At 44.3% G+C, this 21,639-nt stretch overlaps 1 protein-coding gene across 1 annotated transcript in view; it reads left to right on the top strand.

Annotated features, from left to right (window-relative positions):
• Nucleotides 1-14,476, top strand: part of VPS35 (VPS35 retromer complex component) — a 98,348-nt gene extending 83,872 nt beyond the window's left edge. The window contains exons 13-17 of the mRNA XM_088451077.1: nucleotides 3,446-3,568; nucleotides 6,757-6,936; nucleotides 7,949-8,188; nucleotides 10,883-11,026; nucleotides 13,094-14,476. Coding sequence (XP_088307203.1) covers nucleotides 3,446-3,568; nucleotides 6,757-6,936; nucleotides 7,949-8,188; nucleotides 10,883-11,026; nucleotides 13,094-13,273 — 867 coding nt within the window. The 3' untranslated portion in view covers nucleotides 13,274-14,476. The remainder of the gene's footprint in view (nucleotides 1-3,445; nucleotides 3,569-6,756; nucleotides 6,937-7,948; nucleotides 8,189-10,882; nucleotides 11,027-13,093) is intronic.
• The last annotated feature ends 7,163 nt before the right edge of the window (nucleotides 14,477-21,639 follow it).

Here is a 21,639-nt window from a genome sequence, read left to right as displayed (position 1 = left end):
CCTTCTGGTGGGTTTAATTTGTGAGACTCCTTGGACTCTATTGTATCACTGTCTGGGGGGGGGCATGCATTGGTTTCATTATTCTTGCATTAATATCACATCGGCTCCTTTTTTATTTGGAGAATTGGCATTTTTTTTCACTCTGCTAATTATATAGCACTTAGCGAGCATAACGAACAGCGAGAATTATTCTAACACTACACGCCAGCTTTGATGGTAAAAACATTTTCCCTGGTCTGTTTATGATATACAGTGTTATAGATCTTATATCTGTTAACCGTATCCTCTAGCCAGGTCCTTCTCCCTACACCAGTGATCTCCTCCACTCCCCTATCCATCCTCTGTTCTTTCTCACCTCCCTGAAGACAAGTTTTCACTCTTCCCCTCCTCCTCTTCCCCTTCCACCTGTCTTCTCGGCCTGATTTCCTCCCATCTCTGCGCTTTCCCATCGATTGATGCACCTGGCTCTGCTATCTGCTGGTTCTTTCCATTTGTTCTGGCTTTAAATATGAATTCATCCCCCTCTCTTATTTCAAACCCTACCTTCCTCTTCAGGTACTCTACTATTGTCTCCTCAAGTAGGGCTTCCAAGCTCTTTGAGCATCCTACTTCCTTCCTTTCGACTCGTACCCTCAACCTCTTGCAATTGGACTTTATGCCCTCTCTCAGAGGGTCTACTTTCTACTTATACTCATTGACCTCCCTGCTGCTTTTTGATAGTCATACACCCTTTTCTCCTGACCTTGTCTTGTTGTTCTTTTCTCATTCACCACCTACCTCCCCAAGTTCCTCTTCTAGTGTGTCATTTTCTACCCTTTACTTTCTATATTGGTTTGGGGCTCTTTAAGATTCTGTTCCCAGCTCTCTGATTTTTCTCTCTATACCTTTTTACTTGGTAAACTAGTGCACTCCTTCAGTCTCCATTACCAGTTCAAGGCAGATGTCTCCAAAATCTACCTTTTTCCTTCAATTTCTATTGATCTTCTAGCTTATGTCACCATCTCCGCCTGGCTCTACCAATACGATCTCAAGTTCAACGTGTCTTAAACAGAGCTAATCTTCCCTCTTCCCCACAAAACTACCCATGCCCTCCTTCCAGTCTCCATCATGGTTTACTATATAACTGTCGCCCCAGTTGCCTATGCCACTCTGCCTTGGTGTAATAAGTGACTCTGCCCTCAAGTTTATGCCCCACGTTTAGTTCTTGCACTGTCATGTTATTCCCTCCTATAAAACACTGCACCAAAATGCCTGTTTCTTACTCTGTACTTTGCCAAAAGCTTGATCCATTCTCCCAGCTTTACTGCAGCAGTCTCATTCTCCTGAGCGGTCTTTCCCCTCTACAATCCCTTCTGAATGCCTTGGCAAAACTAATCCTCTTTCCGCTACGCATCTACTCTGCATATTTTACATTGGTTCCCCAATGCCTCCAGATTCCAGTTCAAGGTTCTGTTCCTCAGAGTTCAGAGTGGTGTTTTCAAAGCATCTCTGCTCATTACATCATGCGATAGTGGTTACCATGGTAGTTACAAGACACTGTGGAAACCTATTTTAACAGCAGCTTGAAAAGACCAAGTAAAATGATAACTAGCAAATCTTCTAGCCTGCCATAGTGATTTATGTTTAACAAACAGAGAAAAAAAGACAGGCTTTTGATTAATCTGTTAAGCAAAATATAACGTATGTTGCATGTGGTCAGAATTTCCATAATCTGTTTTTATAGAGGGCACACTATAACCTCTCTTGCATGGTGGCCTGGCTTTCATTAGTCTGTTAGGCACAGTATAACCGCTCCTTGCTTGGTGGCCAGGCTTTCATTAGCCTGTTAGGCACAGTATAACCGCTCTTGCTTGGTGGCCAGGCTTTCATTAGCCTGTTAGGCACAGTATAACCGCTCCTTGCTTGGTGGCCAGGCTTTCATTAGCCTGTTAGGCACAGTATAACCGCTCTTGCTTGGTGGCCAGGCTTTCATTAGCCTGTTAGGCACAGTATAACCGCTCCTTGCTTGGTGGCCAGGCTTTCATTAGCCTGTTAGGCACAGTATAACTGCTCTTGCTTGGTGGCCAGGCTTTCATTAGTCTGTTAGGCACAGTATAATAGCTCTTGCTTGGTGGCCAGGCTTTCATTAGCTTGTTAGGCACAGTATAACTGCTCTTGCTTGGTGGCCATGGCTTTCATTAGTCTGTTAGGCACAGTATAATAGCTCTTGCTTGGTGGCCAGGCTTTCATTAGCCTGTTAGGCACAGTATAACCGCTCTTGCTTGGTGGACAGTCTTTCATTAGCTTGTTAGGCACAGTATAACTGCTCTTGCTTGGTGGACATGGCTTTCATTAGTCTGTTAGGCACAGTATAATAGCTCTTGCTTGGTGGCCAGGCTTTCATTAGCCTGTTAGGCACAGTATAACCGCTCTTGCTTGGTGGACAGTCTTTCATTAGCTTGTTAGGCACAGTATAACTGCTCTTGCTTGGTGGACAGGCTTTCATTAATCTGTTAGGTACTGTATAATAGCTCTTGCTTGGTGGCCATGGCTTTCATTAATCTGTTAGGCACAGTATAACTGCTCTTGCTTGGTGGCCATGGATTTCATTAATCTGTTAGGCACAGTATAATAGCTCTTACTTGGTGGACAGGCTTTCATTAATCTGTTAGGCACAGTATAACTGCTCTTGCTTGGTGGACAGGCTTTCATTAATCTGTTAGGCACAGTATAACTGCTCTTGCTTGGTGGACAGGCTTTCATTAATCTGTTAGGTACTGTATAACCTCTATGATGACACTGTGCAATAATGGCTCCTTGTATAGTTACAACAAGTTGCACTAGTGCAGTTTATTTATTCCAATAAAAAATAAATATATATGTATGTCTGCAAAACACAATTTAAAATCCTCATGACCTCATCTCTGGATAAACATTTAGCATAATATAAAATGATATCGTATCCTAGCAACGCTGACCGTCTTGTACATGAAGCTCGCAGTTCGTGGTTTCACTGAGCCGATTTCACTCGTTTGAAATGGGGCTGAAGAATGTAAACACATGAGTCAGATGTCTGTGTATCAGATATTAGATTTAAAGGTACCTATTAAGATTAGTCCTAATGCAAAAGCATGTGTATATATAATATAATGGTCTATATAGTGTCTGCTATATTATACAATAATACATGTCTGTGTTTTTTGTGCAAATGGCACAAAGGTGAGCAGTCTCTAACGTCCAAGGCTTGTAAACTTTTACATGTTAAATACTTGCCTTTATTGTTACGTAGTGTGTGTGTAATAGGTTTGCTTTGCCATCCACTTGGTGGTCTACACCATTGGCCAAATGTGTGCCTAGTCCTTGGCTGTCTGACCCTATGAACCTCTCACTCATCGCTGCTGCTGAAATGGGCGATCATGGCCAGTGGTTCTGACGCCCCATGTTTTATTCTTGTCATTTCTTTAAGATCCTCAACACAGCCCGAAAGCACTTTGGAGCCGGCGGGAACCAGCGAATTCGCTACACGTTACCCCCGCTGGTGTTCTCGGCTTATCAACTCGCTTTCCGATACAAAGAAAACGCCAAAGTGGTAAGTAACGATTTCATTGTTTTGTTTTCTTTTTTAAATGTGGTCCTAAAAATTGTCCAGATGCGCCACGTTTTGGCTAGAAAACGTTTGTTCTTGCTGATAGGGGCTCTTATTGTATTAAAGTAACCATGGAAACAACCGAGTAACTGTATTTTTGTCCATAATTTTTACCTGCTTTTTCCCCAAATAATGCTAGAAAAATAAATATATATTTTTCTCCAATTTGTTATTAGTGGTTATTCTGTGGTTTGCAGAGAAACTGGATCTTTGTGCAAAAACAGTGTCTTCGCTACTTAGAAATCAGCTTTTTTTTTTTTTAATAGTCTTTTGACCTAGGGGTCGGGCGTAAAGTCCAGAACGGTACGCGCGTGTTCTTTGCAGAAGCTCGGTTATGCGTGCTCTGTCTCTGCCAAGAAAAACAAAACCTGCTTACAGTGCTGTTTTGTTCATGATCATCGCAGTTAGAGCATTCCATTAAATTTGGTTCTCCGAATGAAACGCACACTTCTACCCGACCTCAGTCTCCACTCTGTAAGCAGAGGCGCACTCTCCTTTGCCGCTAATCTACTTCTATAAATCCTAAGGGATCGTCTGTGTCTTACTGAATAATTCTTCGGATTTTGCTGCCGGTGTAAAGATCATACTTTTCACGCACACATTTTAAAATCCTGCTGAAAATGTACGTATCCCTAAAAGAATGTTTTGCAAAGATGCTGCTCGAGCAGGAATCTGCTTAGGAGCCGGAATGTTAAAGGATCATTGGCCTCAAAATTCTGCCTCATTGGGTTTTAGTACAGAAAGATGCACAGACTAGACATCATTTTGCATTATTCTATGGCCAGGCCCTGAGTAAGGGACAAGGGTGTGGAGTTGCAGTAAATTTTTGGGCGTAGTCGGCAGAAATGTTCCAGCTCCAGCTTCAAAATGAAAACGCATAATATATAAATATCAGTGATCGCATTATAAAAAAATACAGGCGTGTTGGTAGGATGTACAGGGGATAGGCTGAGTACTAATGTACATTTGTCATTCATAAAGGAGTCTGAGGGCCTGATTCAGAGCCGGACGCTATTAGCGCTCACTCGTTCAGAAAAAGGGGGTGGCTATTCAAATGAACAGTTCGCTCTTTGCGGTCTGTTGACGCCTCTATGTCTGAACGAGCAAACAAAACATGCGGACGTTTATTGGAAAAATACGCCCCCTGGCCGCTCGCATCATACGTCATGTCCGCTATTAGATTAATCGAGTACATCGATCAGCGTATGAACTGCTCGCTATTCTTGTGGCTGGTTTTTCCTACCACTATATTGCGAGCAGTTCTGACTATAAAATAACCCAGTGACGTGGTCAATGACGCTGCTGTATTAATTATGCACACCCATAAAACGCCCGTTTTGACCTTTAAGCACGCCTGCGTTCGGATCTCCACTCCCCGTTTTCAAGCACTGCTCCCCCGTTGCCACCCACATACGCCTCCTCCTGTCACTCAAAATAGCAGGCATTCGCTATATAGCGAACATACGATTTTCGGCCGCACTGACTGGTTCGCGCATGCGTATTCCAAACCGTACGCATGCGCAGATGGGCGAACATCGCTCGGAACGAGCGTACGGCCGCTTACGAGCGGCTCTGAATCAGGCCCCGAGTCCGGACAGCAGTAGTCGGAGTTGAAGGTTTGGTGTACCGCTTCCTCAGCCCTGCAAGGAGCTAGGCTTGCTCCTCTCTGTCCATCCATCGGACATAAGTTTTTGTTGTCTTTCTCTGGCAGCAACTTAAACACACACGCCTCGTCCCTAGGTCTAAGCCCCCAAACTGTGAGGATTGTCAGACCTGAATTAGATCTATAAGGAAGGCTTTGGGAGAAAATAAGGAGAATTTGAACGATACATAAACAATGGTCCCTTATTTGTAGAGATTCATTTTCCTTTGTTAGAAATAACATAACATTTTCCAACGTTAAAGTGTCGACTCTTTCGATCTCAACGCCAGACGTAGAAAAAATAAATAGGGGAGACGGGTGCCTTTTTGTTGAAGTAGTAGACTGCTTTGAAATATACTTTCTTAAAACATGGATATCAAGGGCCAAATGTAATAGGGTGAGAGGTTAGAAAATGTGAGCGTTTATAAGTAATCTCTCACATTGGTCGAGTCTTATCTTTAAAATGGGAAAACATCTGGATGAGAGTTTAAATCGTGAGAGTATTTAGGAGTCTGAAAAACATACGAGTTTGCTCTGATGCTTTGTTCTCTGACTTTATTACATTGGCCGAGTTTAAAAAGTGCGAGAAAACTCACATTCTCTAATCTCTCACCCTATAACATTTGGCCCCAAGTGTTTGATATTTAGGGGCAGATCTACTGTGTCAATGGATGATTTTGATCAGTAAATAAAAACACCATTAAATATGTCATTTCCCCAAACTCTCCCAAGGTGTTGTACAATGATTATTTAAATCTGGCAGTTTTGACACTGCAGAATAGGCAACGCGTTTCATTGGGAGCGGAAAGACCATTGAAATGTATTGTCAATAGCTTATACAATGTTGCCGAGCTTTAGTCAATTCTAACAGCTTGGATGAAAGTAAAGGTTACCACTGTGAATCTGTTTCAGCGTGACCAGGCTAACGGGGCCTTCTGGGACTTGTAGGTAAACAGTATATTCTCTACTTTTTTTTTTTCTTAGTAAATTATAATAAAATATTTACTTTACATTATACTTTTCCCATTCATTTAGTTGACAACGCGTGTCACTGGGCTACTTGCGCACATTGAAATGCATTGTTCATTGCAATGTATTGGATAGTTTACAACTCTGGTTTTCAGACTTTTTTTTTTTTAAATAGATTCTGTCCATCTTTACCCTTAACAATGCAGAAATCAATGACTTTCAGGATGCCTGGAACTCAGTAGGTCACCACTATCTATTAAATACAGATTACTGGAGCCTTGGTAGTCTTACTGGTTCTGTTATTTCAGTTGTCTGCAATACAAGATAGCCCAGCAAGTGCTGTAAAACGTGACCTCTAACCTAGCGAAGGATGCCCGCAAGGAAAAGCGATGTATATTGGTGAAACTTTCAGTACTATACGTTCAAGCCGATTAAATTCATCATCTCAAGGTGGAAACCCATTTACATAATTCCTACTGTGCAGTGGTTTCTTCATCCATCCGTATCTCTCTCTATACAGGATGACAAGTGGGATAAAAAGTGTCAGAAGATCTTCTCTTTTGCGCACCAGACGATCAGCGCATTAATTAAAGCTGAATTGGCGGAGTTGCCACTCAGGCTGTTTCTCCAAGGGGCTTTGGCCGCAGGTGAAATTGGATTTGAGAACCACGAGACGGTGGCCTATGAATTTATGTCTCAGGTAATGACCGGCTCGCCGAGGGTCCATTTCTTCTGCTGTCACTTTGTCGATAACTTTTGCTGCCCTGCTTTCCAATTACAGATGCGCGTCCGTAGAAATATCACCTCTCTAGGACAGTGATTTCTATCTGCTCCACGGCTTTTCTTAATGACGGCAGGCGAGCAGGATTGCCTGTTCCTTGTATTTGGGTTGTGCTTTGCGTGCCCCTTAGTGCCCAATCATTCCACCATATAAAGGTACAATAGTCCATTATTTGTAAATATATATTTCAGGCTGTCATTTGACATCTAAGGCCTCATTCAGTGGCGGACGCAGACGAGGCCGCATCTTTTGGCGGTCGTCCGACTGCGACTTTTTATTCTAATGCCACTACAAATGCTGCTTTGGTGTACATCCCTGCATATGAACGCGTCACTGGAACAGTGTGCTTGGACGATGCGCATTGTACAGACTAATAAGGTCGGTCTTCCGTAAGTGCGAACATACCTGGTAGCGATTTCTGTTGATTGTCTACATCACTATAGTGCACATAACGGTACACCCTGAGATATCGGGCCAATTGCTTGATACAAGCTGTAGGTAAGGAATCAGTATGTAATACCACCGGCCGCATGGTTCTAATCCTGATAGCGGAAGCCCGGCAGGGGTGAAGATCCCAATCGCTAATTTAGGTAAGTACCGCTAACCCTACTCCCTACCCTAACCCTCCCTTAGGGTTGCCAACCATAACCTCCCCCCTAGTGCCTACACCTTTCCCCAAAGCCTAAACCTAAGTCTCCCAGGGAGGTGCCTAACCCTAACCCCCCCTTCCCCTAGCCTAAACCTACCCTACCAGGTTTCCACCACCTGTCATTAGTACCTTGCCGGGATTTGACAAGTCGGGAAGCCGGCGGCCGACATTTTGACCGTTGGCTTCCTGACTGCTTCCCGTAGGCAACTGGCATAAGGCAAAAGACTCCTTTTATAAGAGTATTGTATAAGAACAAATTTATTTTCATATTGTATTGTACAGGCATTCTCACTGTATGAAGATGAAATCAGTGACTCTAAGGCACAGCTGGCAGCCATTACCCTCATCATCGGAACCTTTGAGAAAATGAAGTGTTTCAGCGAGGAGAACCACGAGCCTCTGAGGACGCAGAGCGCGCTGGCCGCTTCCAAGCTGCTGAAGAAGCCCGATCAGTGCAGGGCAGTGAGCACCTCCGCTCACCTCTTCTGGTCCGGCTGCAACACCGACAAGAACGGGGAAGAGGTGAGAGAACATCTACCAAAATTGCCTCCTTCATTTACGTGTCTCTCTGTATTCCTCTTACAGTATGTTCCATTGGGATTATTAATATATTATATTTATAACAATAATCCCAATCTCACTGGAAATGAGAAATCTGTAGCCAATCAGATAATCAGCCTGTTCTCAGCGGCAGGGGGAAATGTCAGCTGATCAGTTGGAAGCATTGATCTATGTATTCATTGTATTGGTGAGGACAGGGCTGCATGTGACAGGAGCAGTGACATGATGTGAGGAGGGGAATGGAGGCAGCAGGAAGCCACAGACTGAGAATTAGTGGAAGGAGCAGGATCCTCAGCAGCACAGAGTATATCAGGAGATGACTGATGTGTTAGTGAGGACAGGGCTGCATGTGACAGGGGCAATGACATGATGTGAGGAGAGGAATGAAGGCAGAAGAAAGCCACCGACTGAGCGTTTATATAGTGGATGGTGCAGAGTCCTCCAGCAGCACAGAGTATATCAGGAGATGGGTTTCTCTTTTAGTTCTTCACATTTGGTCGCTTTGACAAATTACCCAGGAATAGTAATATACAGTTACTGAGATCCATGTGTTTGATTAGATTGAACACAAGAAAACATGAAGCTGAGAGATGTATCCAGCTGGCCTCCAAGTCTGACAAATCTGTTCTTTTGTCTCTACGATTAATCCCCTGTTCGGAGAACACATACTGAGCCATTATCGCTGCCCCATTAATGGTAAAAAACAATTAGAAGCTTATCTGCTGTGATCTCCCACCGAACTCCGAGAGCCACTCTCTCCCATGTAATGGTCCCTCTGCTCCCTCTTGCACAATACATAGCGTTTCTGTACTGTTTGTGTGACCTCGTCATAAGTGCTCTCGTGCTTTGCACTCATTACGCTCCTCAGACTCCTATGAAAGCATCTCTCAAACTTAGGAAACCACTTAGTGAGAAGGATCTAGTAACCCAGCTGCCTCCTCAGCACAGAATATCGTTAGCCGACAATGTGTACCTCACTTTGCTTGTGCTGGAGGTGCTGTCCTCCTATTGGCTGTATTCTTCTTACTCTACAGATAGTGTAAAGAAAGGGTTCCGGACTATAAATAGACAGTAATTAGTTAGACAATGTCTAGATAGACACCAGATGTTAGACAGTTAATAGTTAGACAAGCATATAAGCTCGACACAGACAAAAGTCAGACACACTAAAGTTAGACATGTAAAAAGGCCGACAGGTACGAAAGGTCGACACATGAAAATGATCGACACAAAAATGGTCGGTTAGGGTTAGGCACTTACTGGAGGGTTAGGCACCTGGAGGGAGGGTTAGGGTTAGGCACCATGGGGAGGGTTAGGGTGAAGATTAGGGCTAAAAAAAAAATAATTAAAAAAATGTGTCGACCATTTTTGTGTCGACCATTATGTCGAACTTTTGACCCTGTCGACCTTTTGTACCTGTCGAACTTTTTACATGTCTAACTTTATTGTGTCTGACTTTTGTCTTTCAAACTTTTGTCCTTGTCTAACTATTAACTGTCTAATATCTAGTGTCTAGACATTGTCTAACTAATTACTGTCTATCTCTTATACCACACCCGTAAAGAAAATGCTGTTAGTACATCAGGGGCTCAGGTGGGCCTTTGAGCTGGAGGGAGTGGACTTGGAGGGGACACAGCCACGCCTACTCTCTGTATGCATAACTGTGGTGCCTAGGGGGTTCTCTCTCCAAGATTTTATAAACCTTCCCCACGATTTGTTAGTCAATTCTCATGAACAGGCTTACGATGAACTCCTGCAAGAGAATTGAGTGATTTTTTTTCTTTTTTTGGGGGGCGCATTAACTAATGGGTGCCAACCAATCAGCTCGTAACTGTCATTTTTCAGAAACGGGCCCGTTTATCAACTAGTTTTATCGTACGCAACGAATTTTAAAACTCGTCGCGTATAATAATGGTGCTCCAGACAATCAGCTCCCAACTGTCACCTGTTTGAAACGTGACAGTTGGAAGTTGATCGGTTGGTACTTTATCTCTCCACTTTGATACATCTCTCCCCGATGTTCTCTATGGGACCTTTCTTGTGAGAAGCATTTCCCTCTGAGTCCATGGCAATTTTATTTTATTTATTACAATGTTGGTTCTCCCCATTCTTACAGCCATAGTGAATATAATAATTCGGGAGTCCAGTATTAGTAAGATCATGTATTGTCTACTTGTGTCACGTTTAGTATGAAATCATGCTCCAGCCTGAAGCCCCTAACACATGCCTAATATAAGGGGCAGCTGCTCTGGTGGAAGATTATTTTCATTTATAGTGCAGGGGTTTGCAGACCTATATTCCAGGCCTCCTCTAATGGGCTTGTTTACATAATGTTAATAAAAGGGTCCTTTTTAGTGGGCTGTAATACGTTCGTGATGGTATGCAGTCCTTGCCGCTGAACGTTCTCATACAATACATTCCCCAGCAAAAAGAGAAATGAGACCTTTTGTGTGTCCATGAGTTCATTGTGTGGCACCCTCCATCCTTTCCACACCAGCCACCCACCCTGTTCCCCGTCTGCTCTCCCTCCTCGCCTGTTGCGATTCTGTATCTCCTGAGCTTTACATGGCAACCTCTTGTGACGCATCCCGCGCATCGCGTCATTCCCACAAACCGTCGTCTTCCCTCTGACACTGTCTGGTTTGTCTTCCGCAGATTCACAGTGGAAAGCGGGTTATGGAGTGCTTGAAAAAGGCTCTGAAGATCGCTAATCAGTGCATGGACCCTTCTCTACAAGTACAGCTCTTCATAGAAATCCTGAACAGATACATCTATTTCTACGAGAAGGAAAATGATGCGGTACGTCATTGCTGTCATCATTTATTCACCCCCCCCCAATCATTATTTTTCAGGATGCGTTGAGGATGTTGTCACAGGAAAAGTTTGCACCTAGGATCAAACACTGGAGCCTGGCTGGGGCAGTTGTGTAATGCGAATGTCGCTTGCGGAACGTGTCTAGATCTGTGGAGAAAGTCATTGAGTCTTCCTCCTATATGTGCTAACACATAGCTGTGACTTCTGAGGTGGATCAGTCTGGCTAAAGTCATTTCATGTTTTATAGATCAATCAGGTTATGTTGTTTATCACATGACAAATGACATTGGAGACTGGTGATACAGATGAATTCCCCAAGCTATTTCAGGCTGCGCCACTGTTAAGTGCAATGAGAAATGAGGGAGTTACAGGGTCCGCAGGTTAAACTCTTCCAGGGCTTGCCAGGAGCCGCAAAGGCTGTGGGGCGATAATTGCACACTGATTGTAGGCTAATTGCTTTGACCTGCAGTAAAGTAAAACTCTTCTATATTGCTAGAAAGTGGCTGTAAATAATCGGTCGTTATTTTATGTGAAAGTTCCTGTAGTTGGCGCATTGCGCACGTTAACGTTGATTTTGTGACTCTAGTCCAGGTCCTAGATCCTAAACTTCTTACAGAGAGCTTAAGTTTATAGATTAGGCACTAGGGGGGAGGGTTAGGGATAGGCTGCAGAGGGGGCAGGGTTAGGGCTAGGCTGCAGAGGGGGGAGGGTTAGGGCTAGGCTGCAGAGGGGGGAGGGTTAGGGCTAGGCTGCAGAGGGGGGAGGGTTAGGGCTAGGCTGCAGAGGGGGGAGGGTTAGGGCTAGGCTGCAGAGGGGGGAGGGTTAGGGCTAGGCTGCAGAGGGGGGAGGGTTAGGGCTAGGCTGCAGAGGGGGGAGGGTTAGGGCTAGGCTGCAGAGGGGGGAGGGTTAGGACTAGGCTGCAGAGGGGGGAGGGTTAGGGCTAGGCTGCAGAGGGGGGAGGGTTAGGGCTAGGCTGCAGAGGGGGGAGGGTTAGGGCTAGGCTGCAGAGGGGGGAGGGTTAGGGACAGGCTGCAGAGGGGGGAGGGTTAGGGCTAGGCTGCAGAGGGGGGGAGGGTTAGGTTTAGGCACTAGGGGGAGGATTTAAGTTTTGGCTGCGGTGGGGGGAGGTTTGGTATAGGGGAAGGGTTAGGATACCTACCGGATGTGTCTGTAGCCTAACCCTATCGGGATGCCGGCGTCCGGTTCCTTACCGCCAGGATCCAGAGCGCTGGCATGCCATACCCAACCCGGTCTCTCATCTGGACAAGAAATCCTGTGATGTCACTGCAGTGATGTCACTTGTTCTCCTCCCCACAAATGGGAGTTCTGGGCTGCACCGCTGGGCCCTTGTAAATGGGATCTAATACAAAAGCTGCTCTAGGTTACTCTCCGCCCTGCAGTGCTGGGAATAAGACCAGAGAGGCCGACAAGCAAGCCAGGGTCTCTCCAAGCCAAAAAGGTGACCGGTGAAAAAGAAATATGTACCACGGCTTTTAAACATAGATTATACCCTTACTGTCTTTATACTCTGCAGACCTAGCAGATTACAGTAAATACATGCCCATTTCATGTATAAACGTTGCAAAAAGCATTAAAGTGAAAAAGTATTTTTCTCACTTAACATTCAGATATAGATTATTCTTTTTTTTTTTTTAAAGAAAAGATTAACTAAATAATAAAAATAATAAAGAATAAATAATAATAAAGAATAAAAGAAAAATATAAAATTTACTTTAACATAAAATAAGTTTTTTTCTGATGTCACTCTACCACGAAAGTACAACATTTGTCAAGGAGTGAATAGATTGTACAGTGTTAACAATTTGATAAAGTTCCATAAATTTCTTAATGGTAAAAGAGAGAAAAAAAACCTCACTGTTACTTTCCACGCCATTGTAATCGGTTTTACTTTCTGCGTTTTTGTTGTTGGGCTCATTCTTCGTTGTGTTCTTGTCACTATATTAAGCCAGACTGACTTACTTTAGTTCCTCCTAAAACCCGCTGATGCTCTTTTGCATTAGTTCAGTGCTAACGTCACCATTGTCTCCTCAGGTCACCGTTCAGGTACTGAACCAGCTCATCCAGAAGATCCGGGAAGACCTCCCAAACCTGGAGGCCAGCGAGGAGACGGAACAGATAAACAAACATTTTCACAACACCCTGGAGCATTTACGCCTACGGAAGGAGTCCCCAGATGCCGAAGGACCCGTATATGAGGGTCTTGTCCTTTAAACTAAGCCCCCTCGTTCCATCTTTTCTCCTCCACCACCACCTTCAGTTGATCTACTCTGTCCACTTTTCTTCTTTTTTTTTTTTTCCTTCTCTCTTTCATAGATTGTGCCTTTTGGATATGGCAAGCATTAGAACCATTAATTCCCATATTAAATATTCTAAGCACTTCAAACGACTTATTTAGCTGTGTCATAGTAAATTGGCCTGGATCTCAATCTATATTTCACAATAAGGGGGCAATTCAATTCTCCGCATTGTGCCGATGTCGCCATGTCTGGGTGTGCACCGCTTATTATGGCAGGAAATCTACGATAGTCTCCCCGCGGGTTGGGTACAGGATGCCTGCTCCCGGGATTCTGAGAGGTGTTGGGATTCCGGTGCCAGGATCCTGACCTGTCGGTATATTGACCGGATCCCCTCCCTGCGCGTGCCTGTGTATGATACATCACCGCGGAGACCCTTTCCTGAATGTTCTAGAGGCACGCTGCTTAGAATTTAATTGCTGTCTATATTCTGTTGGCTGTGTCCTCTCATTTATCCTTTCCGGTGATTGCGGTTTCACTGCCCAAGCCCTTTCTACGTGAGAGCGTCAAAAATATAAAGTTTGGTTAACAAGGCACCACCAAGCTAAAAAGCCCTCCCCAATTACCAACGTTCCATACGACAAGTGACTGCTTGTGGATGATCGGAGTTTTCGTCCAGGAGTGTTCCCAAAGTCCGGTTATGTATGTGTGCTGCTGTTAGTGGTAGTTCTGTATGCCCGGCCTGATTGATGTGTATTTGTAAAGCCTGTCCCACTAAGCTTACATTCCCTATGCGATCTTGCTTATGGGCTGCATTGCAAGGTCTTCAACCATCAACTCTATCCTCTTTCTTTTAACATCGTTAACGACTTCTTGTACTGTCTCCTCTATGATTCCAGACGGGAGCATGCATAGAGACTTTTTAAAATTTCATAAAGTTCTATTTTAGTTAATCGGGTTCTGTGGGGTTCAGTGAGGGCCACTACTGTGCACAGAACTTATTTATCAAATGCTTTCTTGTTCGAGATAGTATAAAAGAAATATACAGTAAAGAAGGTTTGTGATCTATTTAGTGTATGTATAACCATTATTGTAAATTTAGGTATAAATGCGTTATGCACATTTATTCAGTATCATGATTTGCACCTGTGGTATAATAAAAGAACTATTAACAGCTTAACGGTGTGCGTTTTCTGTGTTGCAGTCTTTGCCAGTTTCCTGGTGACTAATTACACTGTACAACCAATTAATACTTTTAATTTGTTTCCTTTCAAAAAATAGTCATACATCACTAATAGTCATACATCACTAATAGTCATACATCACTAATAGTCATACATCACTAATAGTCATACATCACTAATAGTCATACATCACTAATAGTCATACATCACTAATAGTCATACATCACTAATAGTCATACATCACTAATAGTCATACATCACTAATAGTCATACATCACTAATAGTCATACATCACTAATAGTCATACATCACTAATAGTCATACATCACTAATAGTCATACATCACTAATAGTCATACATCACTAATAGTCATACATCACTAATAGTCATACATCACTAATAGTCATACATCACTAATAGTCATACATCACTAATAGTCATACATCACTAATAGTCATACATCACTAATAGTCATACATCACTAATAGTCATACATCACTAATAGTCATACATCACTAATAGTCATACATCACTAATAGTCATACATCACTAATAGTCATACATCACTAATAGTCATACATCACTAATAGTCATACATCACTAATAGTCATACATCACTAATAGTCATACATCACTAATAGTCATACATCACTAATAGTCATACATCACTAATAGTCATACATCACTAATAGTCATACATCACTAATAGTCATACATCACTAATAGTCATACATCACTAATAGTCATACATCACTAATAGTCATACATCACTAATAGTCATACATTAATCCCGTGAATCGCATATATTTGAATAGGGGAGGGGACAAATAACTGATTCATTTAATTGGGTCATTAGGCCCCGCCCCCTCTGCGCGGAACGCAGATTGCTGGTAAGATTCTCTCCATTCTGCCCACGTCACTAGGAATACCCCTAAATCGTCATAAATGGGCTATATCTCGGAACTCAGAGCTAACAGAGTTTTAAATGTCATATTCATTCTTTGCATGCTGACATCAATTAGAAGTAACTATTTCCACATCAGAAACATTTTCATTGTTGTGCAGTGTTATTGTTAATGCAAAGTCAGTATGAATTTGATGACTATTCCCGGTTTTGCTGAGCCTCGTTCTTCAATGTAACCAGGATAAGTTTTAGTGATCTCTTACATCCAGGCCAGGAAACGGCTGTGTGAGACTTGATATGGTGACTGCATATATTCCTGTGCATTACCTGTCCCCTACACACAACACGTTAAACAGACATCCGAGAAGACAGCATATACTTATCTTTATATTACTGTGTTATAGCTGTATAAACCTCCTTACAGGATAACAGGGGGTCCGCCATCTTCTGGGTAGTATTAACAAGTTAGCGGAGAGGCCTCGTACTGACAGGAGCATTCTTGCTGAGCTCCTGTGACATCATGAAGCTGCCAGCTTTCAGGACATTGGCTGGAAAAGATCACATGAGCACAGGACCTGATTCAGAGCCGAACTCTCTCACCAGAGCGCTCGCCCTGAATCAGTGCCCTCCTACATGGAAATGGAGCCGCCTCCTGGCAGCTCGCATAGCTGTGGGTGACCACCCACAGCGTATGCGAGCGGCCAAAAAGATGGTCGCGATGGTCAAGACCATCGGGCTTGCGACGGAGACCCTGCGGTAGGGTCTCGCTGCCGCAAGCCCAGGAGTGATTCTGGCTCTATCAGAGGCAAAATCACTCCCACTGACATCACTACTGATGTCAGTGGGGCCGGCTTCAGACGGTAGGCGTTCCCATGGGACGCCTCCATCTGGCAGCCACGCTCCCGGCATGCCCACCAAAGGGGGCGTGCTGTCAATCCACATCGACAGCACGCCCCCTTTGGTGCGAGACCCGGAGCGACAGCTTGGCTGTCGTCCGGGTCTCGCGCATGCGCACGACGGAGCTCCCTCCGTCGTGCGCATGCGTATTGGGGGAACATCGACCCGCTTGCGAGCGTCCTGCGCTCGCAAGCGGGTCTGAATGACCCCCTCAGTGTCCAAAGAACTGCTGCCCTCGGCTAAAATTAGGTCATTCAAGATATAGAGCATGGGCGCACAATGTTTTTTTAGGTCCGAGGGCAAAGGTGTTGCGATAACACTTAATTTGCTTAAACTTGTTAAATACGTAGAATTGACCACAGGATAAAAGAGTAATCTCTTAGCAGCTATGCCATATATCGCAACAGTGTTAACAAATCCCAGAAGGGCAGAAGCTTGTGTTCCTGCTCAAAGTGCGTGTGCACCGCCAGAGGGGGCGTGCCCATCCCATGTATTTAGTGCTCCTCCCCTGTAGTAACACTCCAGACCCCCCCCCCCCCTCCCCCCAAAACTCTGTTCATATGCAGTTTCTTCCTGTATAACTTTGTCATTGTAAGGGAGCAGCCCCAATGTTCTCCAGATGAGGATGACCCCATTCCATGCCTCTGCCCTATTCAGTAGGCTGATTTGCCGTCTCCAAATTAAGTGGAAACACAGAAACGTGACTTATTTGAAGAATAAGGTGCTCTTCTAAATATCTATAATAGTACCAGTGTATTTGCATTAAAAAAAATAAAATGGCGTGTTTCACACTTATTTCTGCTGAATTATGGGGGCAATGCAAGTCCATGCCATGACTGTGGTCTGCTGCTGCAGAGCGTCACCTCCCGGCCATCAACATCGCAGGTTTGCCCTCGCACGCCATACAGATGCGCAGGAAAACTTACTGTGTACAGCCTGCCATATATGGCTAATATGCGCACAGCATGCTTGGCGCCGCATCGTTTTACTGTAAATTGATTGACCCCATACAATGGAATCTGCCTTTACTTTGCATGTATAGGAGATACGGAAAATCTGGGTTCTAAGTGCAGCACCTGTTATTACTGCATGGGTGCACTCAGAAAGGGGATGAATCTCAATCATTGAGGTGCGGGGAAGGACATGTGGTGTTCTTTAAAATGCCAAATCTCTCCGCTGGAGAGAGAGACAGAGCTGAGGCAGCACCAGCTTAGTGTATGAAGCAGCCTGCCCAAGTTCCCCTGGACACATCCCACATCATTATGGAACCACCAGCCTGCATGGTGCCTTGTTGACAACAGGGGTCCATGGGCTCTGTGCCCCACCTGAACCCTGCCATCTGCCTGAAACAACTGGAACTGTGACTCATCGGACCATGTCACCTGTTGCCAGTCCTCCGGGGTCCAATTAGTGACGTCACATGCCCGGATGAGGTGCTGTGTTCCGTGTTGTAGTTTTAACAGGGGCACTCTGGTGGGTCTTCTGCTCCCATATCCCATGGAAGCTAAAGAACGCTGCACTGACCTGCTGGATATGCGCCTGGTTCCTCCTGCATTGAATGTGGTTGTGATTAGAGCCAGTGTCGCTTTTCAGATGCCCTCAGTCATGATCATTAAGCTCCCGTGGTCGGCCACTGCGCCACTGTAGATCAAGGAATGTTGAATACTTCGAATACACTACTTCGAAAGTGGAATATTCCATCCCTCTGGGTCCCACTACCATGGCCCGTTCAAACTTCGATAATTCATGTCACCTTGCTATGAGCAGCCTAGCCGATGTTCAAACATATTCTCAAGATGTCAGATTACAACTGATGCAGATTTAGGCATTTCACAGGACAGTGGCACCACCTACCATTCCCTTTACATACTGCTATCCCAAGACTTTTGGCATTTTAGTGTGGGGAGGGGGGAAGAGAGAGAACGAACGAGAACTAGATGGAGGCTTAGGGGCAGGGAAGACATACTCACCTGAATGCTGGAGGATCGGTGGTCTGACCCGGAAGTCACATGACCGCTGGGACCCGGAAAGACGCAGCTGCAGCCGTCGGGAGCAGGTAACTCACCGGGGACAATATGTTGACATTCTAACATATTGACATTAAGGGGTCTATTTACTAAGCAGTGTTAGGAGACAGAGTGAAAAGTGATAAGGTGCCAGCCAATCAGCTCCCAACTGTCATTTTTCAAACACAGCCTGTGCGATGACAGTTGGGAGCTGATTGGCTGGCACCTTATCACTCTCATCACTTTTCACTCTGTCTCCTAACACTGCTTAGTAAATAGACCCCTTAATCACTGTCTACATGATAACTGTCGACATATCATGCCAAACTGGCTCTTGATGTATACACGCAGCTATCAGGATAGTATAATGGAGCACTTTCATGTCTGATCTGAACGTCGCACACAAGCGCCTCTATTGTAAGGAAATATCTGACATTTTCAGTATATCCCTCAGGTCATATTTTTTTAATGATTAAGCAAAAGAAAAAGAATAATACATCTAGCGATACTCTTATGCTCTGAATCACTGCCTTTCATGTGTTATGTCAAACCAGGAAAAAAAAAAGTTTTGGATTTCACGCTGGTCTGCGCCAGGGCCGGTTGCAGGTCAGCCGGAGGAAATTGAAGCAGTCCTGCCGTGCCTCCTATCTTATCTGAAGGTTTATTGCTGACTGACGTCACTTTCTGCTGGGCCAGGCAGTGCGTGGAATATTAAGGTGCTCTCTGGCTGGAATACAAATTAATTTTCTCCCTAATATCTCCAGATGCTGTCGCAGTGCGCCCTTTAAGGAGCTGAAATAAATACTGGTTAATTTCATGAGTTTTGCTTTGCCAGAGATATTCCCTGCGTTGGAAAGAACTGCGAGTACTCTCAAAATATAAGGAACAGAGGGAGGGTGCCCACTCTCATTGCAGGGGTTCAGTTTTCTAGAGCTACCTGAAATAAAAATTGGATGGAGTTTTTACTTTCTACAGGTGGAGCCCATATAATTTAGAAGTACCAAATAAATAATTTGTTTAGGGATGTGGTCATGGGTCCATTTGTTTTATTAGGACTTGGAATAGTGATTGTCATCAACCATCGATGGTTTGCCGCAAATGGCAGAGATAGGGCAAATGTTTGTTTGTTTTATTTCCCTCTTTCCCTGGGCGCAGGGGAAAAGGCGCATAGCTCCACCCCTTGTATGCCACTTAGCCCTGCCCTTTCCCTGATTGGCCGGCTGCTTAGCGCCACCTCCCTGCTATGCCATATAGCCCTTCCCCTTTACCTGATCAGCCTCCCATGTCCTAGAGCAGTGTTGGCTAACCTTGACACTCCAGCTGTTATGGAACTACATAACCCATCATGCACTGCTACAGTTTTGCTATTAGGGCATGCTAAAACTGTGGCAGGGCATGCTGGATATATAGCTCCACAACAGCTGGAGTGTCAAGGTTAGCCAACACTGTCCTAGAGTACACATGCCGGGCATCTGATGCCCATCGATGGTGCAAACTATCAATGAGTTTTCATCGAGGGTTTCATGCTATTGATGGTGAAGCCTTCGATGACCATCCCTAACTTGTATCAAAATTAACTCAAAAGTCATTAAGGTTGGAGAGCAATAGTTAATCTGAAACTGATTTTTCAGGTTATTAGTTTACTCAGTAGATGACTTTGGCATAATGTTGTATAACTAATGGTTCTGTCTGTAGGAAATACTGTGCGTCCACTAACCACCTTTAATGGTAATAGTCTAGTTTTTCCAAAGTTTTCTACTGAGCCTGTTTCGGCTCCATCTTGCATGATATTTCATGTTGACTTTTTATAAGGAGGGTGGGGGGGATTGCAAAATAAATGAGCAATTTAGGGGTCTATTTACTGAGCAGTGTTAGGAGACAGAGTGAAAAGTGATAAGAAAGTGATAAGGTGCCAGCCAATCAGCTCCCAACTGTCATCTCGCAGGCTGTGTTTGAAAAATGACAGTTGGGAACTGATTGGCTGGCACCTTATCACTTTCTTATCACTTTTCACTCTGTCTCCTAACACTGCTTAGTAAATAGACCCCTTAATGTCTTATTTTTGCAGCTATTTGAATAAAAAAAAGTAAAATAAGTCTATATAGCGGATACAATTGCTTTCAATTACATGACAAGACTATTAACAATAGAAAGTTAATTAGGCTATGTACCCCCCTCCTCCCCAGAATAAAGAGAGAGGGGTTCTTCGTGGGTACACTCACATATACATATATTATACAGAGTTTTTTTTTAGTTCTTGTATATCCCTGCGTAGTCTCTCAGACTGCCTCCCCATCCCCCTAGAACAGTGATTTTCAACTCAAGGCACACTATACAAGATTTAAAAATATCCAAGGAACACCATCCAGGGGTACAGCGTGCACGACCTATGAAAAAACATACATGTTGGCTCCGACACCCATTCGCCCCCACAGAAATAAAACACTACAGTGGCCTCCACAGAATAAACAAAAACCATCACATTGATCCCCACAATGCCACATTTCTCCCCACAGAAACAAAAACCTTGGCTGGCCCGCACAGAAACAAAAAAATAACAATACAATGGTCACACTAACAAAAAACAAAACTAAAAAAACCTTGGCTAGCCCCCACAGAAACAAAAAAACAACACAATGGTCACACTAGCAAAAAAAAACAAAAAACCTTGGCTGGCCCCCACAGATACAAAAAAACAACAACACAATGGTCACACTAACAAAAAACAAAACAAAAAAAACCACAGAGAAATATCATGCACATTGATCAACAAAAAAAAAAACTTGTCTCTCAAATACTGCAGAGCGAGTGGGCAGGCGGGCCTCCAGGCAGGCATGGATGTGGGCGGTAGCGAGAGAGTGGACTGGCTGGCTGGCGGAGCTGTGATGTCTAGGCAGGTGACAGCCCGGGCGTGCCTGAGCCTCCCAGAGGTGCCCGGCGGCAGCCCGGGCCGCAGTACTGTATAATGTGCCCGGCGGCTCTGACCAACCACTGCCCTAGACTAATTAACCTAAGCTTTGGCACTCTGGAGTGACATGGTCTGTGCCACTTTGGAATTCTATCACTCCTGTGTTCTAAAATTGGTGCCACAGCCATACCATTCTGATCCTGACACCCAGGGGCATAACTACCACAGTGCCCCATAGCGATATATATTGAAGGGGCCCCCAATGCTTCTAGGGAGACACCTCTCTTCGCAGTGGTTGTTCATTTTATGCCCAATAGTAGTGTCTTAGTTCATAATGTGCCTCCAGTGCATTATGCCAATGTAGTAACAAACATGGGGTGCTGTATGGAAAGTGTTAATGTTTTCTTTAAGCAAATGTTAAGCAATAGGGGAAGGGGCGAAGAA

This window comes from Taudactylus pleione, unplaced genomic scaffold, assembly GCF_031769625.1.
Source record: "Taudactylus pleione unplaced genomic scaffold, aTauple2 ptg000537l, whole genome shotgun sequence".
NCBI classification, from domain to species: Eukaryota; Metazoa; Chordata; class Amphibia; order Anura; family Myobatrachidae; genus Taudactylus; species Taudactylus pleione.
Note: the sequence above shows the minus strand (reverse complement) of the source record. Positions and strands in the feature narration are given on the sequence as shown.